Below are 20,914 nucleotides of genomic sequence, written 5' to 3'. Positions count from 1 at the left end.
GTGCTCTGGACCATCACCCCAACACCACTTTGCAGAAATAATTCATTGTCTGAACTCTAGATTTGTTTATTTGAGTATTTAAAGAAACTAGAATAGAAGAGTCATAGAAGCCATATGTAGTCTTGTGTGACTGGCTTCTTTTACGTGGTACTATATTTTTAAGTGGAGTATATATGTATGTATGTATGCATGTATGCATGTATGCATATGATGACTTTATTTTCTATGAAAAATTCTATAAAGCTGATATACTTTTGAGATAATTTCACATCGTGTGTTAAGAATACTGCTGTTCTTGGGGGCTGGAGAGATGGCTTAGCGGTTAAGCGCTTGCCTGTGAAGCCTAAGGACCCCGGTTCGAGGCTCGGTTCCCCAGGTCCCACGTTAGCCAGATGTACAAGGGGGCACACGCGTCTGGAGTTTGTTTGCAGAGGCTGGAAGCCCTGGCGCGCCCATTCTCTCTCTCTCCCTCTATCTGTCTTTCTCTCTGTCTGTCACTCTCAAATAAATAAATAAATAATTAAAAAAAAAAAAAGAATACTGCTGTTCTGAATATTTACCTACAAGACAACGTTTTAACATTTGTGTTCATATTTTCTGGATATATACTCAGGGCTGCCATTACTGAGTCATTCTATATTTTTAATTTTTTTTTGTTTATTTTGTTTATTTATTTGAGAGTGACAGAGAGAGAGAAAGAGCCAGATAGAGATAGAGAGAGCAAGAATGGGTGCACCGGGGCCTCCAGCCACTGCAGACGAACTCCAGACACCAGAGCCCCCTTGTTCATCTGGCTAACGTGGGTCCTGAGGAATTGAGCTGGGGTCCTTAGGCTTCACAGGCAAGCGCTTAACCGCTAAGCCATCTCTCCATCCCGAGTCATTCTATATTTAACTTGCTAAAATAAAACAGAGGAAATTTGGCACTTTATATTTCCTTCAAAGGGCATAAGATTCCAGGTCCTTTAGGTCTCACCCAACTCCTAGTTTTCTAGGATCTCACTTAAAGCCACTGTGGTGAGTATGATGTACCCTAGTACTGTGGTTTTGATTTTCACTTCCTTAGTGCAAGTGACATGATTAGTTATTTTATTATCACCTTTAGATAAATGTTCAAGTCCATTGCTCATGTACGACTGGTCATTCTTTCTTGTGTTACTGGGTTATAAGATCTCGTTATATGTTCTGGATAAAATTATCTTCCAGATATGTGACATCAAAAAAGTTTTCAGGGGTTGGAGAGATGGCTTAGCGGTTAAGTGCCTGCCTCTGAAGCCTAAGGACCCCTGTTTGAGGTTCAATTCCCCAGTACCCACATAAGCCAGATGCACAAGGAGGCGCACGCATCTGGAGTTTGTTTGCAGTGGGCTGGAGGTCCTGGTGTGCCCATTCTCTCTCTTTCTCTCTCCCAAATAAATAAATAAAAATTAAAAATTAAAAAAAGAGATGGCTTAGCAATTAAGTCGCTTACCTGTGAAGCTTAAGGACCCATGTTTGATTCCCCAGTACCCACATAAGACAGATTCATATGGTGGCTCATGTGTCTGGAGTTTGTTTGCAGTGACTAGAGGCCCTGGCATGCCCATTTTCACACTCTCTGTGTGTAATAAATTAAAAAATTCCAATATGTTTTGGACAAAATTATGTATTTTAAATTCTATTTACGTATTTATTGGAAAGAGAGAAAGGGATCGATAGAATGGGCATGTGAGGGCCTTCAGCCCCTGCAAATGAACTCCAGATGCATGTGATACCTTGTGCATCTGGCTTATGTGGGTCCTTGGGAATTGAACCTGGATCCTTAGGCTTCACAGGCAAGCACCTTAACTGCCATCCATCTCACCAGTCTCTAAATTATGTTTATAATAGTTTATTTATATTTATTTATTTGGGAGAGAGAGGCAGATAGAGAGAGAATAGGTATGCCAGGGCCTCCAACCATTGCAAATGAACTCCATATGCATGAACCACCATGTGCATCTGGCTTACTTGAGTACCTAGGAATTGAACCTTACTCCTTAGACTTCACAGGTAACAGCCTTAACCACTAAGTCATCTCTTCAGCCCAGACTTATATTTTAATTACATAAATATTAGTAAATTACTAATTTGGATTTCTACCCTGCAACTATACAAATGCATTCTGATTGAACAATCTAAATGTAAGAACTTAAAACTATAAAACTTCTAGAAAATAAGTCATAGAAGAAAATCTTTCTGACCTCTTCTAGACAGAAATATTCTTAGATAAGCCATAAATAGAGTTCATCAGTTTCTAGACCCTTTTCTCTTTAGAAGGTGCTACTCATGTTGAAATGTAGGTCAGTGGTAAACTACCTGCCTAGCATGTATTAGGATCTTATTTCAATACCCAGGATTGGGGAGGGCAGTAGTAAAAATAAATCATTAGCAAGAGGCCTTGGGACCTGCCTCGGTGGATAAAGCTTCCCACTCAAGCCCAATTCCCCAAGTTTGATCTGCAGACCACTTAAGAATCCAGAAGCCATAGTGGGTTTCTGTAATCCCATGACACTGATGCTGAGGGCATGCCTGGATGTGGAAACAAGAGAATTTTCTAAAAACCTCCTGCAAGAATTCAGAGAGAAGTCCTGACTCAAACAAGGTAAAAAGGCAAGAACTTACTGGAAAGTGGTTCTCTGATCTCCACACATATGCCATGACACACATGCACCCTCACATGCAGGACCACTCACACACTACACACAAACATGAGCATGTGCACACACACACACACACACACACACACACACACACACCCCATGAAAACATTACTAGAATGAAGATACAGTGAAGCCATTCACTGAGAAAGAATTTTTGTCAAAAATATAACTAACAGCCTCCAAATGATATTCTGAGCCCTTAAAGCTTACCCAGTTATCTAATTATTTAAAAAATATTTAATTAATTTATTTATTTGAAAGAGAAAGAGGCAGATAGAGAGAAAGGATGGGAACACTAGGGCCTCTAGCCACGTGAATATGTTTGGAGGTAGTCAATAAAATTTTTTTTTGATGCAGTGACATGGAAGAAGGTAAATGTCCTGATTTGCCGGCAGACTGCGTTCTAATAGAGCAAGGGGAAATGAGAGCACGTATAACCCTGCTCCTGTGCTCACTGCAAAGGTGCAGGAAGGACCTTGGCCTCACTCGTAGGTGGTGGCGCTATGTGTGATTTATGTATCCCTGGTCAGTCACTGGCTTGAGTTTGAGCCAAAGTCACAGAGGGACTGACTCCTGGCTGGGGTCCTGATCCTCGTCATCCTCCGACTGTCTGATAAAAGCGCAAATATTCTCAGTGAGGATTGTATTTTTCACTAAGATTTTTTTTTCTTTACTCTGCAGCAATCTTTCCATTCCTTAAAAAAGTATATGACATGTTGAATATCTCCATATTGCCAAGTGATGCTATATCATTTTTACAAAACTTTATAAGGACACGGAAAGATCGCCTTGAAGCTAATGAGGAGGTAAAATTGCAGTAAAGGTTGATATGAATTTCACGATGGTTTGTGGCAGGTCATGCATCTCCGCTAGGAGGCCCTGTGAGGTCTGTTAAATTTGAGCCTTGAGCCGGGTGTGGTGGCGCACGCCTTTAATCCCAGCACTTGGGAGGCAGAGGTAGGAGGATCGCCAAGAGTTCGAGGCCACCCTGAGACTACATAGTGAATTCCAGGTCAGCCTGAGCCAGAGTGAGATCCTACCTCAAAAAACCAAAAAAATAAAAAAATAAAAAGAATTTGAGCCTCACCTGCCCTTTAAGCGCTGCAGCGTCTTCTACAAGCATTAGACTGCCCCCTGGGTAAGCCATCTATGACCCATCGAGCCTCAATGCCAGCATAAGAATATTGAGTAACGGGGAGGCAAGGTGGAACCTGAGATTTCACTGAAGATTTTGTGGTATTCTGCGATTTGTGTATTTGAAGATGTTCACATAAATACTGAAAATGAGCTATAGAAAATGACTGTAGATTATTGTATGGGGTCCTGAGATAAGAATACAGTAAAAGAAAAAAAATGCTCACAAGTTTCATTAAAACAAGTGGGTGTGACGGAGGGGGCTGTCCTGTATCTGGCCAGAAGTCTGATCTGCGAGAGAAGCCGGAGGTACTCAGGACCATGGAGAGCAACGACAAAGGCTGCGGGCCAGATGGCAGGTCGTTCTCCATGATAGCCTGCCTGCAGTACCGCACGTGTACAAGGGTGTTTTGCTCGCCTGTGACTCAGGCACTGCTGCCCAGATTCTGTGAGGCTGGCTTCTGTACTTCTTACTCGCTTCTGACCCCACAGCTGATCTTTGACGTTTCTGTCTGCTTTCAGCCCCGAGTGGATTTTCTTCAGCTGATGATGAACACCCAGAATCCAGAAGACGTGGCGTCCCGTAAAGGTAACATAGGGTGCATCTTGATCTACAGGTGGAGAAGCTCTGAGGGAGGGCTTGTTCTGGTCATGTGCAGAGGAACCATCTTGTCTAACTGCAGAAAGTCCCAGACACAAATATTATACACGGAAGATGCAGGAAAGTTTCAGTAGCACACAGTGTAGGCATGCTTAACATCAGAAAGGCATGGGTCTTTCATGTCCCGAAGTCCTGGATGATGTGTGGGCGCCCACCTGAGGACAGGTGCTGCTTCTCAGCCTCATCCAGACCCCCTGCATCAGAACCTCTGCCTGGAAACTTGCCTCAAGAGCTTCCGGTCAGGAGGAGCAGTGTCTAAAGAGAATGACGCTCACACAGTACTTGGTGGAAGAGTGTTCACCACCTCCAAATACTGTAAAGGTTCATTTTTCTTACAAGGTGACTCTTGTTCAAGGAGAATCCCCTGAGGCAGGATATTCCCTACTCACACTTCTAACCAGTGCCACTGGCTTTATGAGCCAGCTGCTTGCAGGCTGATCCTTGCTTTTTCCTTCCTGGATGGGATGAGTTCTGTAAGCGTGTTGTGTGAGGGGGCTGCTCTCAAGATGTTCTGACCAGATGGTACCAAGGGCCCCAACCCCACTGGAGACTCCTCACACCGAGGCACTCTGCCTGTGCCTGGCTGGCATGAGAAATTACCAAGCAATGGTGGCTTTGCGCCAAATCTCTCCAGCTTCCTGAGTGTTCAGAGAGGTCCAATCAGCGCAGTCAGTGCCGGTGTGGGCGGCTCAGGATTCTGATTGATCTACATGGTCGGGCCTCTCCCTGCTCTGTCTGAGTATCCATGTTCACAATCAGACAGAGCTGGTCTCCCCTTACCAGGGCTCAGGCTGTGGCTTTTCCAATGTGTTTGCCCTTATCTTCCCCTAAAATGATGCTCATATTTCCATCCATGCAGACATGTACCTGGATTCAAGTCACAGTTTCCTGAGTGTCATGTGGTGCTTTTGCTTTTCTTTTTCTCCTTTTTTCTTATAGGTTTTGGATCATGGTTTCAAGATATTTAAAAATTCCTTTTAAAAATATTTTATTATTTATTTATTAGAGAGAGAGAGGAGAGAGAGAGAAAAAGGGCATGCCAGGGCCTCTAGCCATTGCAAATGAACTCCAGATGCATATGCCATTGTGTGCATCTGGCTTACATGGGATCTGGGGAATTGAACCTGGATCTTTAGCCTTCTCAGGCAAGCACTTTAACCACTAAGGCATCCCTCCAGCCTATCCACATATTTTAAAACACTTGTATTCTGCACTTCTTTACTGAAAACTTTGAGTGTAAGCCTTCTCCTAAGTTCATATCCCACCTATGGCATCACTGAAGAAGCCAGGAAGTACAGGGCTTCCTTTCTCTAGCATGTATTTTCTATTTATTTATTTATTTAGAGAAAGCAAGAGACAGAGAGACAGAAAGAGAGTAGAGAATAGGGCACCAGGGCTTCAGCCACTTCAATCAAATTACAGACACTCACACCACCTAGTGGGCATGTGCGACCTTGTGCTTTCCTCACCCTTGTGCATCTGGCTAATGTGGGATCCGGAGAGTAGAACCTGGGTCCTTAGGCTCTGCAGGCAATCGCCTTAACTGCTAAGCCATCTCTCCAGCCCTTGCGTGTGTTGTCTGTGCAGGATGCAGATCTCTCATCTGAAACATTCCATTGCAGGCTGTGCACCTGTGGAGCTCACCATGAGCTCCTCTCTCTTCTGCTCTCTGCCCTGCAGTGCATGTCCGGATGGTCCTCGTCCCTGTCACCTGGCTTAGTGTCCCAAGTCAGGACCCATTGTTTCATGTACAAACCTGAGGCAGAGTGTCTGTAGTTCTCACCTGCTCTCTGTCACTCTGCTCGCTCTTGTCCCAGGCTTCCACACACCTGACGGCTTTGCTTTGTGGTTTTGTTTTTGGTTCTGCTTGGTTTTGTTTTCCCAGATTCACAGAGACACAAGAAATGTTGTGTGTCTATACTGTGTCATTGTCCCCTTGGCCTGCTTTACATGAAATGTTTAACCTCCTTTTAGCTCTATCTGATCTAGAGATTGAAGTCCTATTAATGATGCTAATTCTTGCTGGCCATCTGACTGTGAGCAGTAGTCTTACCTTCATTACGTACATGCTGGCCACTCACCCTGATGTCCAGAAGAAAGTCCAGGAGGAGATTGATGCAGCTCTGCCCAATAAGGTGAGAGGATATGGAGGGAAGAGGTGAAGGGTCACCTGACAGGGTCACCTCCTCATCATTTGGCCTTGAGAATTTTCACAGAGGGAATAAGCACCGATTCTTTCAGCAATATTCTCTAAGGATCTACAGACAGGACCGAGAGGAGAATATTGGAGTCAATTCTACTCAAAGGAAAATGAGATCTTTGTAATACAGCCCTGATGCTGGCATATCCATTATCTATCACCACAATGACATGACGAAGTATCCACAAAAAGTCAGTGGCACGTATGAGTAACCACTTAGCAATCAAGTACCTTAACAGTTAGTTTTGTTCTCATTCTTCTCTGGCCTTGGTGCTGACTGAGTGAGCGTGTCATGGGCTGTGGTGCGCAGGCCCTCGGTGGTCCCCCACGGCTGCTCTCTCCCAACGTGTGACCAGAAGTGAGGAAGCCAATGTGTGAGTCGGGCTGTCTCAACCAGAGCCAAACTCTCAGCCTTTCCCTTACGGCCTCTCTCAAGACCCTGGAAGTGTGCTGTCCTCACTTCTCTAGTGGGTCTTCCGCTGGAGTTGAGATTTTGTGCTCAGGTAGCATCCACGTTTACCTTCTTCTCTCACGATGGAACTGCAAAAAAAAAAAATTTTTTTTTTCTAGTGAAGTTTGTCAGGGCCAGTTTAATACAGTGTTTCTTCTTAGTATGTTTGTATCCAAACCACATATTTGTATTAACATACTGGAATTATTTTAAGTCAAAAATTTACCAAACATAGCTGGGCGTGGTGGCACACACCTTTAATCCCAGCTCTCGGGAGGCAGGGGTAGGAGGATCGCCGTGAGTTCGAGGCCACCCTGAGATTACATAGTGAATTCCAGGTCAGCCTGAACTAGAGTGCGACCTTACCTTGATTAAAAATATATATATATATGAGTTGTCAATTAAACATGCTGATGAGGGGTAACATATAGCAGTGTCTGGATTTGTTTTCTTAAGTGTACTTCTGTTCATTTTTATTTATTTATTTATTTGGGAGTGACAAAGAGAAAGAGGCAGATAGAGAGAGAGAAAGAAAGGGCGCGCCAGGGCCTCCAGCCACCGCAAATGAACTCCAGACGCGTGCGCCCCTTGTGCATCTGGCTAACGTGGGTCCTGGGGAATCGAGCCTCGAACCAGAGTCCTTAGGCTTCACAGGCAAGCGCTTAACCGCTAAGCCATCTTTTTAGCCCTTAAGTGTACTTCTGACACATCACATGTCCTTTCATGAGAAAGAAAAGCAATGCATGTTAAATGCTGCAAATATGTGCTTCTCTGTAGGGGACTGGCTCTTCTATACTCACTTAAACTCACATTTCCATGGTCCACTAGCAGTTCAAAATCTATGAGAGTTATTAAAATGATTTACTAACTGTAAGGTGACTTACTAATCTGTAATTAACTTGGGACTCCTAACAATTCACCAGTGCTGTACAGATGTATTTGAAAGTCATTATCAAATCTCAGTTAACCAAAATCTGCATCTTTCATCCCAGGTTCCTGCCACTTACGATGCTGTGGCAGACATGGAGTATCTGGACATGATTGTGAGGGAAACTCTCAGGTTGTACCCAATTGCTGCTAAAATTCAGAGAATCTGTAGCAAAGATGTTGAAATCAATGGAGTATTCATTCCCAAAGGCACAGTGGTGATGGTACCAACCTTCATCCTTCAGCGAGACCCGAAGTACTGGCCTGAGCCCGAGGAGTTCCGCCCTGAAAGGTACAGGGACTCTGAAAATGGGAAGATCCGGGAACCAGGCTGGTGCACACATCATCACATGATGCCTCTTACTAGAGGTGACATGCACATAATTTGTGTTCATTTCCATGCATATTTGATTTTGGGGCCTTTTTAATTACAACATAGTAATTGTTGAAACTAAGTGAATTTTAGACTAGAAAAATAATATTGCATGTCTATCAAAGGCCCTGACCTTTATCGTAAACCCTACCCATATATTTATATTGTTAACTCATAGTTTTTTGTTTGTTTGTTTGTTTGTTTGTTTTTGGTTTATTGAGGAAGGGTCTTGCTGTAGTCCAGGCTGACCTGGAATTCACTAAGTAGTCTCAGGGTGGCCTTGAACTCAGGGCAATCCTCCTACCTTTGCCTCTGAGTGATGAGATTAAAGGCATGCACAACCACGCCCAGCATATTCCTATGTACATATAGTTATTTAAAAGTTAGTATCATAAGCAGTCCCTGCCACCATTCACAAGAATAAGACCAAGAGCTAAATCTTTAACTGTGCTTTATTTAGGAAGCTAGCAATCTGAAAAGCCAGAATTAACATACTAAAGAGCTGTCTTCTCCATGTGTTCTCATTACCTATTTAGATAGAACCAAAACAAAGGCAGCCAACAGATTTCAGTCTTGTTCTTCTAACTAGGTGTCTAGGATACAGTTTGAATGTTTCAAGGTGCTGGTTCTGTGATTCATAGTGTTGATGATTTTCTCCCATAGTATTCTAGTAATCTCTCTTTCTCTCTCTCTCTTGGGAATTTGATGGCAAACCTATGCTTTTAGCACTATTTGCAATATAGAAACAGTTGACATATTCCTAGTATTTTATTCATAATGAAGAAAGAGATTGGTCTTTTTAAGGTAAATGCTGGTGAGTCGGGACACCTGGCATTGAGACAAGAGTTGGAATATGCTAATGCGCTTCCTGACTGCAGAGACGTCATCTTTTTGGCCATGGTGTGCCTGGTGTTAGCACACAGTCTACATATAATAGTATTTATTGGAGGAGTCAATTAGAGTTTGCTGACTTCTCTGTTCTATGTCCAGATGACTTCTGTGTTCCCTCTGTGCCCGGCACTTCTGTGTCCTGTAGTCTCATGATTAGAGACGCAGAGACCTCTCGCTGCCCTTCCCCGTGGCTTCTTCAGTCATCTCACAGGTGGAACAGGCTTAATTGGGCACCAGAAACCAGATGAGCTGGGGAGAATCATCAAAAACTGAGACTAGAATAAAATCATGTATATCAAAAGCCTATAGAAGAGTTTGAATGTCTCTTTTATCCACCCAGACCAGCTGTGCCATTCACACCCTGCCTCTGCGTTCCACTGACACCCATGTGACTAGAGAACACCACTTGTAAATGTGGAAGAGTTCTTCTTTACTTATTTATTTATATGCAAGGAAGTGGGGGGGGGGCGGAAGAGAGAGAATGGACGCAGCAGGGCCACTTGTTGTTGCAAACAAACACCAAATGCACGCGTTGGTTTGTGTGTTGGGCTTTCCGTGAGCCCCGGGGAATGGAACCTGGGCCATCAGGCTTGGCAAGCTAGTGCCTTAAATACTGAGCTACCTTTCCAGCCAAATGTTTAAGAATTCTTATTAAACAGACCATTATAGTTCCTTTATTACTTTCCCTAAGTTAACACTTTAATTCATATGATCAAACAATGAGAAATCAAATCAGGTGGTACATAGGCCTATATGTTCAGTACTTTTCTGTCTAATGGAGGTTGACAGGCAAGGCAGCGGTGACCGCAGTAGAGAAGCACGGTGCACCCTTGCAAGTGGTCTGATTCCGAGTCCTCTTTGAGGGGGCAGAGAAAGTTAAGAAAAGTTAAGTAGAGAATGAAGGAGAAAAGGCAGAGGCAGGTAAGAGGCAGAGAGGCAAGAGGAGGATGACAGGAATTACAAAGAATGGGAAGAAAGAGAAGAGAGGGAACAGAGGAGATTTGAATAATTGTAATTTCATTAGTGACCAAGATCCTTTTCTTCTCTCCTCATTATTCAGTTAGCAAATGGCTAACCCATATTTTGGGAGGAATGTGGTGTTTCTTTAAGCTTTCTTTCTTTTTTTTTTTTTTTCCCTTTTTGAGGTAGGGTCTGTAGCTCAGGCTGACCTGGAATTCACTATGGAGTCTCAGGCTGGCCTAGAACTCATGGCGATCCTCCTTCCTCTGCCTCCCAAGTGCTGGGATTAAAGGTATGCGCCACCACACCCAGCTTTAAGCTTTCTAATTCTTATAATGCTTTCACACTGGGGGCACTTCAACATCCTTAATGAAATTGTAAGGTTGGATGATACATTTGCCTTAAAAAGAAAACTCACTTCGTTTCAACCAGAGCGGAAGTTCTTACACAGTCAGGAGAATGGACTAGGCATAATTCCCAAAACTCATAGTGAAATACACACAGGAGGATGTCACTGGTCACCCCACAAAGGACTCTGTGATTCCATTGGAGGAGGGTGAGAACTCCAAGTGGGTGGCACTTGTGGATTTCGTATTTCCCTGACAGTTGTCTTCCACACATTGTGACACCAGGTTCAGCAAGAACGAGGAGAGCATCGATCCTTGCATGTACATGCCCTTCGGAATTGGACCCAGGAAGTGCCTTGGCATGAGGTTTGCTCTCATGTACATGAAACTTGCTGTCGTCAAGGTCCTGCAGAACTTCTCCCTCCAAGTTTGCAAAGAAACACAGGTGAGGCTGAGACTTGGAGGATGTGGTAGAGATGTGTCACTTAATACTGAACACTCCACTGTCTTCTTAGCGCTTTGGTGAGTTTTGAGTCACTCCAGTGGTCACTACCATATGAAAAGCAAAACTTCTCTAAGCAAAAGTAAGAGTTGTGGGCTTGAGAGATGGCCCAGCAGCTAAGGTACTTGCCTGCAAAACATATTCACCTGAGTTTGATTCATTAATACCCATGTAAGCCAGATGCACAAAGTGGTGCCTGCATCTGGAGTTCATTTGAAGGGACTAGAGACCCTGGTACCCCCATTCTCTCTCTGTCTCTTCTCTCTTCCTCTCTTTCTGCTTGCAAATAAATAAATGAAAATAATTTTAAAAAACAAAGAAAAGAAACATGTTGAGGTGAGGCGTGGTGATGCACACCATTAATTACAGCCTGCAGGAAGCCAAGGTAGGAGGATCACTGTGTGCTGGAAGCCAGCCTGGGACTACACAGTTCAGGTGAGCTTGGACTCGAGTGAGACCCTACCTTGAAAAATCAAAAATAAAATAAGATAAAGAGTTGTATTAATACATGGGTAAAACATAAGTATTGAGAGAAGTTTGGCGGGCATAATATATCCATTTAACCAGTCAACAGCAGTAGTTACAGACTTAAGACCTTCCAAGCCATAGGCTCTTCATTAGGTTTTCAGTGCCAGACATGAATTCCCTCTTGTGGAGTGGACCACAAGTCCAATCAGAGACCAGTTGGTTCCCCCATAACAGACATGAAAACTTTGCACCAGGTGGCACATTTTCTTGTCAGGCCAGCCATAAAGCTTGCAGGATCCACTGCTGGTTAACACAGCTGATGACTTTTCTCCTGCAACTGGCTGCCTAGGTTTTTCCAGCGTTCTGACAACTAGTTCAATGGGAGAAGGCGTCCAGCTCAGCTCCAGTTTCGTTTCTCAGTGACCTGCAACCCAAGCATGTGGCTTCTTTTTTTTTTTTTTTAATTTTTATTTATTTATTTATTTGAGAGCGACAGACAGAGAGAAAGACAGATAGAGGGAGAGAGAGAGAATGGGAGCGCCAGGGCTTCCAGGCTCTGCAAACGAACTCCAGATGCGTATGCCCCCTTGTGCATCTGGCTAACGTGGGACCTGGGGAACCGAGCCTCCAACCGGGGTCCTTAGGCTTCACAGGCAAGCGCTTAACCGCTAAGCCATCTCTCCAGCCCACATGTGGCTTCTTTAGCAATTGTATCTAGTGCTAGTTTTTGTAGGAACCAAGAGCCTTGGCAGTAGCTTGTAATGTTTTGGGCATGGCCAACCACTCTCTGGAAGGTATCTCACCCCTAAGCATAGAAACTTTTGTAATAATAATCCATGCCTTCTGGACACAACATTATCTACCTCTATGATGTACTTTGCCCAATTTCTTTCTGTCTCTATTTAACATATATGTCAAGAGTTGCCAAGAAGTAGGTTTCCATATAGCTTATTTATAAATCTTATATTTTAACTAACTCTCCTCCCACTCTCCTCTCTTTGATCCCCTCCCCTTAGGTAATCCCCCACAAGAAATTTACCCTCTACTTACATGTCGACTATACCCTCTCTTTTTTTCTCAATGTTTTAACCTCTTCCATGATTATAAAGAATATCCCGTGCTAATACCCCCCCCATTTCCCCTTTGAAATTCCATTCTCCATCATATCCCCTCCCCATCTCAATCAGTCCCTCTTTTATTTTGATGTCATGGTCTTTTCCTCCTCTTATAATGGTCTTGTGTAGGTAGTGTCAGGCACTGTGAGGTCATGGATATCCAGGCCATTTTGTGTCTGGAGGAGCACATTGTAAGGAGTCCTACCCTTCCTTTGGCTCTTACATTCTTTCCACCACCTCTTCCACATTAGACCCTGAGCCTTGGAAGGTGTGATCGAGATGTTACTCAGTACTCCAATCACTTCATTCCAGCACTATGATACCTTCTGAGTCATCCCAAGGTCACTGCCATCTGAAAAGAGAAGATTCTCTACCCAAAGTGAGAGTAGCGTTAATATAAGGGTATGAATATTAAGAGAAGTGCTTACTGGGCAGTTTGATAAGCATAGTATATACATTTTTTCCAGACATCAGCAGATGTTACACCCCCAGGGTTCATGACTACCCTGTTTTAAGTTTTCAGTATCAGGGATGTGTTTCCCCCCTCCATGGAGAGGGCCTCCAGTCCAATTGGAGGGCAGTTGGTTTCCACCATGACAGACATGCCACTATTGCACCCATTGGCTCATTTGGCCTGGCTGGCCAATTATAAGGCTTGCAGTGTCCACTGTTGAGTATCTTCACAGGTGGTATCTCTTTTTCCCATTGAACTACCTGTAGAATGGCTTCTTCCAGCTTTCTGTCAGCTGGTCTACATGGAGGAGGTTATCAGCTCAGTTCCAGAAGGATTTCTCAGTGGCCTTGCACCCAAGTATGTGGAGTCTTCAGCAATAGGGTCTTACCATCTATTCCTGGTGGGAAACCAAAGGCCTTGGCTATGGCCTATAACATTTTAGGGGCACCAGGGATCTCCCTGGCCAACAACTCTCTGGAGGTATCCCATCCCTGGCACTGAAAATTTTCTAACAATGATCTATGGCTCCTGAGTGTTCCATTGTCCGAAATCATATACCCTCTCTTTAAGCACTCCCTTCTCCCCTCTCCTGACTAACTCCTTTCTATCTTCCTGGTCTTGTCTTTTATTTCAACTCACAAACAAATCTAAACATTGAAGCTAGGATCCACATATGAGAATGAACATGTGCCATTTGCTTTTCTGAGCATGGGTTACCTCACTCAGCATGACCTTTCAGATCCAACCATGTGCCTGCAAATTTCATAATTTCCATTTTCTTTATAGCTCAATAAAATTCCATTGTGCAAATATATGACATCTTCCTTATCCATTCATCAGATGACAAGCAATTATCTCTATAATAATAAGGTTATATGCCAAGGAGTGGAATAGTTGGGTCATATGGTAAACCTATTTTTAGCTGTCTCAGGAACCTCCACACTAGTTTCCACAATGGCTGGACCAGTTTACATTTCCTTCAACAATGGAGAAGGGTTCCTCTTTCCCCACATCCTCACTAGCATTTATTGTCATTTGGCTTCTTAATGACAGCCATTCTGACAGGACTTAGATGGAGCCACAAAATAGCTTTAATTTTAATTTCTCCAATGGCTAAAGAACATTTTAGATGTTTATTGGTATTTATATTTCCTCACTTGAGAACTCTATTCACTTCTATAGCCCATTTTTTAAATTGGGTTGTTTTATTTCTTATTTAGTTTTTTTTTTTTTTTTGAGTTCTTTGTATATCCTAGATACTCATCCTCTGTCAAATGTATGGCTAGAAAAGATTTTCTTTGCTCTATTCACAGTGCCCTTGCTATATCAAAGCTTTTTAATTTCATGAGGTCCTAGTGGTTGATTAGTGGTTTTACTTCCTGAACAACTTGGGTTGTATTAAAACAAAATTCTTGCCTATGCCTACATGTTGAAGTCCCCTACTTTTTCTTCTAGCAGATTCAGAGTTTTAGATCTGATATTAAGGTTTTTATAAGTAAATACTTTATTGACTTGAAAGAGAGATAATGGGAGCACCACGGCCTCTAGCTACTATAAATGAACTCCAGACACATGTACCATCTTGTGCATCTGGCTTCATGTGGATACTGAGGAATAGAACCTGGGTCATTGTGCTTCACAGGCAAGTGCCTTAATTGCTGTGCCTTCTCTCCAGTCCCTGATATTAAGGTTTTTGATACACTTGGACTTGAATCTTGTGCATGGAGATAGATAAGGATTTATTTTCATCCTTCTCAATATAGATAACCAGTTTTCCCAAAACCCTGTGTAAAAGCTCACTTTTCTTTACTCAATACTTTTGGCATTTGTGTAAAAAAGAAAAATAAGGTGGCTTTAGCTGCCTGGGTTTACCTCTGAGTCCTCTATTCTGTTTCATTGATCTACATATCTGTTTTGTGCCAGTACCATGCTGTTTTGTTACTATGGTTCTGTAATAGATTTTAAAATCAGGTATGATAATACCTCCAGCCTCATTTTTCTTGCTGAAAATTGCTTTTTGTGCTTCCAAATAAATTTTAGAATTGTTTGTTCTATTTCAGTAAAGAATACCATTTAAATTCTGATGGGGATTGCATTAAATCTATAGGTTACTTTTAATAAGATAGACATTTTCACAACATTGATTCTTCCAATCCATGAACATGGGTGTGTTTCCATTTTCTAGTGGATTGTTTCATTATATTCAAGAGTGTTTTAAAGTTTTCATTGTAAAGATCCTTCACTTTCTTAGTAAGGTTCATTCCAAGGTACTTAATTTTTCTGAGGCAATTATGAGTGGAAGTGTTTCCCTGACCTTTTAGTATATAGGAAAACTACTTTCTGTGTATTGTTTATTTCTGTGTATTAATTTTGTATCATGCTACCTTGCTGAAAGAATTTATCATATCTAACAGTTTGCTGGTAGTATCTTTAGGGTCCCCTATGTATAGAATCATATCATCTACAAATAATGATAATTTGATTCTTCCTTCCCAATTTGTATCCCTTGTCTTATTTACTGTAATTTAAGACTTCTAATATTATATTAAATGAAAGGGAAGAGTGGACACCTTGGTCTTGTTTCTCATACTGGAAATGCTTCATGTTTTTCTCCATTTAGTAAAATGTTGGCTATAGGTTTATCATAAGTAGCCTTTATTGTATTGACATATGTTCCTGTATTCCCAGTTTCTTTAGTACTTTTACAATGAGGAGCTGTGGAATTTTTATCAAATATCTTTTCTATATCCAATGAGATGATAATGTGATTTATTTATACTTGAGTCAATTTTTATAGTACCATGTGCATTCTCTTTTTTAAAAAAAATTTAAAAAAAATTTTTTTTTCATTTTTTATTTTTTTATTTGAGAGTGACAGACACAGGGAGAAAGACAGATAGAGGGAGAGAGAGAGAATGGGCATGCCAGGGCTTCCAGCCACTGCAAACGAACTCCAGACGCGTGCGCCCCCTTGTGCATCTGGCTAAAGTGGAACCTGGGGAACCGAGCCTTGAACCGGGGTCCTTAGGCTTCACAGACAAGCACTTAACCACTAAGCCATCTCTCCAGCCCCCATGTACATTTTCTCTGTAAGGTGGCACATTAAAAAAAAAAAAACTGGGGCTGGCCAGAGGGCTTGGCAGTTAAGCGCTTGCCTGTGAAGCCTAAGGACCCCGGTTCGAGGCTCGATTCCCCAGGACCCACATTAACCAGATGCACAAGGGGGCGCACGCGTCTGGAGTTCGTTTGCAGTGGCTGGAAGCCCTGACACACCCATCCTCTCTCTATATATATCTGCCTCTTTCTCTCTCTGTCACTCTCAAATAAATAAATACAAAGTAAGAAAAAAAAATTTAAAAACTGGGCTGGAGAGATGACTTAATGCTTAAGCACTTGCCTGTGAAGCTGAAGGACCCCGGTTGGAGGCTCAATTCCCCAGGACCCACGTTAGCCAGATGCACAAGGGGCGCATGTGTCTGGAATTCGTTTGCAGTGGCTGGAAGCCCTGGTGTGCCCATTCTCTCTCTCTCTCTCTCTCTCTCTCTCTCTCTCTCTCTCTCTCTCTCTCCCTCTGCCCCATCTCTCTCTGTCTGTAGCTCTCAAATAAATAAATAAAATCAACAACAAAAAAAATTTTAGCCGGGCGTGGTGACATACACCTTTAATCCCAGCACTTGGGAGGCAGAGGTAGGAGGATCACGGTGAGTTTGAGGCCACCCTGAGACTACATAGTGAATTCTAGGTCAGCCTGGGCTACAATAAGACCCTACCTCAAAAAACAAAAAAAAAAAAAAAAAAAATTAAAAACTGTTGAAATGTCTTACCTAAATAACTTAAAGGACAACTTATCATTGATTTAAATGAAGCAATACATAGCAAGGTTAATTTCTTGACTTTTGAATTCAATTTTAATTGAATTTTGTTAATCCAGGGGGGAATAAAGCAGACTTTGAAGAACAGGACGCTCCTAGAGCACTCAGACCCCTTCAAGAGTCTACATTCTTCCTATTGCCCCAGTACAGGTCAGCTGGGCCCAATCGCAAAGTTTGTAATCTCTCAACAATTAGCAGGTGAATGGGCAACAGTTTAGGCCCAAAGATTTCATTTTTAACCATGCCATATTCCTTTGCTCACACTAGTCCATTCTACACAATGCAGTGGGCATAAGAGCAAGCTTCTCACACAAACTGCTAGCCCAGTCCAATCAAAGCTCTTTCTCACCCTCATAAGCCAAACCTCACAGTCCATAGTTCTTACTGCATTCAGGCCTTTCAACTCTGACCAGAATAATCCATCAAGCTGTGTTTACAGCACTGCAAGGAGTCCCTCAGGCAAAGGCTTTAAATCCTTCCACATTCCTCTTGAAAGCCACACAGTCAGGTGTCTAGCAGCAATCCCACTCCTTGGTACCATATTACTGTTGCAGTCAGGTTCGCATTACTGGTAGAAATCACCCAACCAAGAGCAGCTTGTGGGAAAAAGAGGTTTATTTTGGCTCACAGGCTCAAGGGGAAGCTCCACGATGGCAGGGGCAAACGATGGCATGAGCAGAGGGTGGACATCACCCCGGGCTACCATAAGGTGGACCATAGCAACAGGACAGTGTGCCAAACACTGGCAAGGGGAAACTAGCTATACCACTCATAAGCCTGCCCTCAATACACTGCCTCCAGAAGACCTTAATTCCCAAATTTCCATCAGCTGGGAACCTAGCATTCAGAACACTGAAGTTTATGGGGGACACCTGAATCAAACCACCAAAAATTTTATTTAAATTTGTTTTAAAATAATGCAAGTCTTCTCTGTTAGTAGGCTTCCTTTATAGTAACAGAGGAGGGGAGAGTGCTTTTTTGGAGACAAGGTATACTTCTGGCATGCATAGTGAGAGGCAGAAATTGCTGGAAAGCTCTAGCCCTCTACAAAGTGCTCTTTCTAAATCTACATGATACTTTGTTCTCCTGTGTACTGACATAGTAAGATTAGTTTAATACTGTATAGTTCAAAAGCTCCCCATACAGACTGGAGAGACGGATTGGTGGTTAAAGTGCTTGCCTGCAAAGACAAATGACCCAGGTTTGGATTCCCCGGTACCCATGTAAAGCCAGATTCACATGGTGGCGCATGCATCTGGGGTTCCTTTTTAGTGGTTAGAGGCTCTGGCATGCTCATTCTCTCTCTCCTCTCTCTCTCTCTCTACCTCTTTCTCACACACAAATAAATAAATAAATATTTCATATTTATTAATTTATTTGAGAAAGAGAGAGAGAGAATGGGCACTCCATTGCCTCCAGACACTGCAAACGAACGCCAGACACATGCACCACCTTGTGACTCTGGATAACGTGGGTCCTGGGGAATTGATCCTGGGTACTTTGACTTTGCAGGCAAATGCCTTAATCACTAAGCCATCCCTCCAGCCCAATAAAATATATTTTAGCAAAATGCCCCATTTGCACCATCCTAAGAAGCCAAGAGGAAATAGAACAAAAGCAGGATATTTAAAGTCTTCTTCCCATCACTTTAGAGGGATGACTGGACTCTTTAGAAGTGAAGGATTACTTCTAGTATTGTAATGTTTAATGCTTGGGTTTCATTGCAAATACAAAGTTAAATACATATTGCCTTTCACAATAGCTTGTCAAATGCCTAAAATGTTTTAAAATTTTCAAACTGCCTTTTAACTTAAAACTTAAGTCAATAAAGAAGACATGCCAACATGATTTTGTTTCAGACCCTGAACAGAATAGGTGCTCAGGAAATGCTTCAGTACATAAATACATGTGTTTATGCTTTCACTCTGCAATCTTGAGACATCTATCATCTCTCTATCTCTCTATCTATGTAGCTAGCTATCTGTCATCTGTATGGAAGAAAGATATAAGCTGCTAAAATGCTTGCATGCATTTGTAAAGGTTTTTTTTTTTTTTTAATTTGTTGAAGGCATTTTTGCAGCAGTGTCTCACTATGTTGCTGAAGTTGTTTTAGAACTTGTTACGTAGCTCCTCTGGCTTCAAACCTGTGAATCTCCTGCCCCTGTCTGCAGAGAGCTAGATTACGGGCACGTGACCCCATGTGCAGGTTGCATTCTCGGTCTTAATGTGTGTGTTCTGTTTTGATGCAGTGATTTTTCTTGATTCTTTTATTCACTATTAATGTGCTTCTTTATCTCTGGCAGATCCCTTTGAAATTTTTCAAGAAACTACCTCTTTGTCCAGAGAAACCCATTGTTCTGAAGGTTGTGCCAAGAGATGGGACTATGAATGGATGCTGAATTTATCTTGAGTTCTGATGTTTTAAAAAGAGAACATGTTCTGAATACTAGAGACTAAGTAATTTTGTGGATAAAACATACGTGAATATGGCCTTAATCTACAGAACTTCTTGACTAATTAACAATTCAGTACACTCATTATTTGGTGTCTTGTGTAGTCTGATTTATTGTGTAATGGAAAGGAAATGATTACTTACTACCAGATATATATTTTTTCATCTTCTCTGTTTCAAATCGAGCTATATCAATATAGCCAAAGATAGATTAATCTGTTCCATTTCTAGTCTGATTAAAAGTTGAAAAATTGAGCCAGGCGTGGTGGTGCACGCCTTTAATCCCAGCGCTCGGGAGGCAGAGGTAGGAGGATCGCATGAGTTCGAGGCCACCCTGAGACTCCATAGTGAATCCCAGGTCAGCCTGGGCTAGAGTGAGACCCTACCTTGAAAAAAAAAAAAGGTGAAAAATTGGGCTGGAGAGATTGTCTGCAAAACCAAAGGACCCACATTCAATTCCCCAGGACTTATGTAAGCCAGACACACAAAATGGTGCATGTGTCTGGAGTTCGTTTGTAGCCGCTGAGGGCCCTGGTGTGCTCACTCTCCCTCCCTCCCTCTTTATCTCTGCCTTTCTCTCCCAAATAATGAACGAATAAAAAATTAAAGTTGGAAATTTGCCTTTGTTAAATTTTATTCATTCACATTACATGTAGAGAATATATATTTAATATAATCACCTCCCATGACCTCTTTTCGCTCTCCCCCTCTTACTGTACCAATTCTTCCAGGCAGTTCCTCATCTTCTTTGATGTCATGTGTGTGTGTGTGTGTGTGTGTGTGTGTGTGTGTGTGCATATGCATTCACATACGTGTGCATACCACAGAAAGGTTGCTTGCATGAGCAGAGCAGGGCATCATTGCCACCTACAGTGTATCACATCACAGAAAAACAGTGTCTCCTGCATTCTCAGCAGCCCTTAACTTCCAGTAACCTCTCGTGGGGGGATGTGGTTCTTATACTCTGCTCCATCATCCATGGCACAATGCTGATGAGCTCCATCTTGCGAAGCCCTCGTGTAACTACAGGTGCACTGAGCTCGTGCATGCAAAGGGAACGTCCATAGAAGACAGAACTCCGCAGCGCTGCACCTCATCCTCTGATATCCCCCAAGTTTTGGAAGGGGGGGTCATATAACTGTCCCATTTAATGTTGAGCACTCAGCAGTCCCATAGTTTCAGCATTTTGATGAATTTTGGGTCTCCCCAGCAGTCTCTGCTGAACAAAAGAAAGTTTGGCAAAGGCATTATGAATATATGGACATAAACATAAATATTTAGAGGGTAATTTGATGGACATAGCATGTCCATTTAACTAAGTAAATTCCAGATGTATGCACCATTTTGGGCATCTGGCTTTATGTGGGTACTGGAAACTCAAACTCAGAACATATGCCTTAAAAGCAAGCACTTTTACCATGAGATCC

At 42.5% G+C, this 20,914-nt stretch overlaps 1 protein-coding gene across 1 annotated transcript in view; it reads left to right on the top strand.

Moving 5' to 3' along the window:
• Positions 1-19,469, top strand: part of LOC101614707 (cytochrome P450 3A21-like) — a 29,160-nt gene extending 9,691 nt beyond the window's left edge. The window contains exons 8-13 of the mRNA XM_045142672.1: positions 3,362-3,486; positions 4,337-4,403; positions 6,450-6,610; positions 8,119-8,345; positions 10,910-11,069; positions 19,339-19,469. Coding sequence (XP_044998607.1) covers positions 3,362-3,486; positions 4,337-4,403; positions 6,450-6,610; positions 8,119-8,345; positions 10,910-11,069; positions 19,339-19,434 — 836 coding nt within the window. The 3' untranslated portion in view covers positions 19,435-19,469. The remainder of the gene's footprint in view (positions 1-3,361; positions 3,487-4,336; positions 4,404-6,449; positions 6,611-8,118; positions 8,346-10,909; positions 11,070-19,338) is intronic.
• Positions 19,470-20,914: the final 1,445 nt, after the last annotated feature.

This window comes from Jaculus jaculus, chromosome 2 (assembly GCF_020740685.1).
Source record: "Jaculus jaculus isolate mJacJac1 chromosome 2, mJacJac1.mat.Y.cur, whole genome shotgun sequence".
NCBI lineage: Eukaryota > Metazoa > Chordata > Mammalia > Rodentia > Dipodidae > Jaculus > Jaculus jaculus.
Note: the sequence above shows the minus strand (reverse complement) of the source record. Positions and strands in the feature narration are given on the sequence as shown.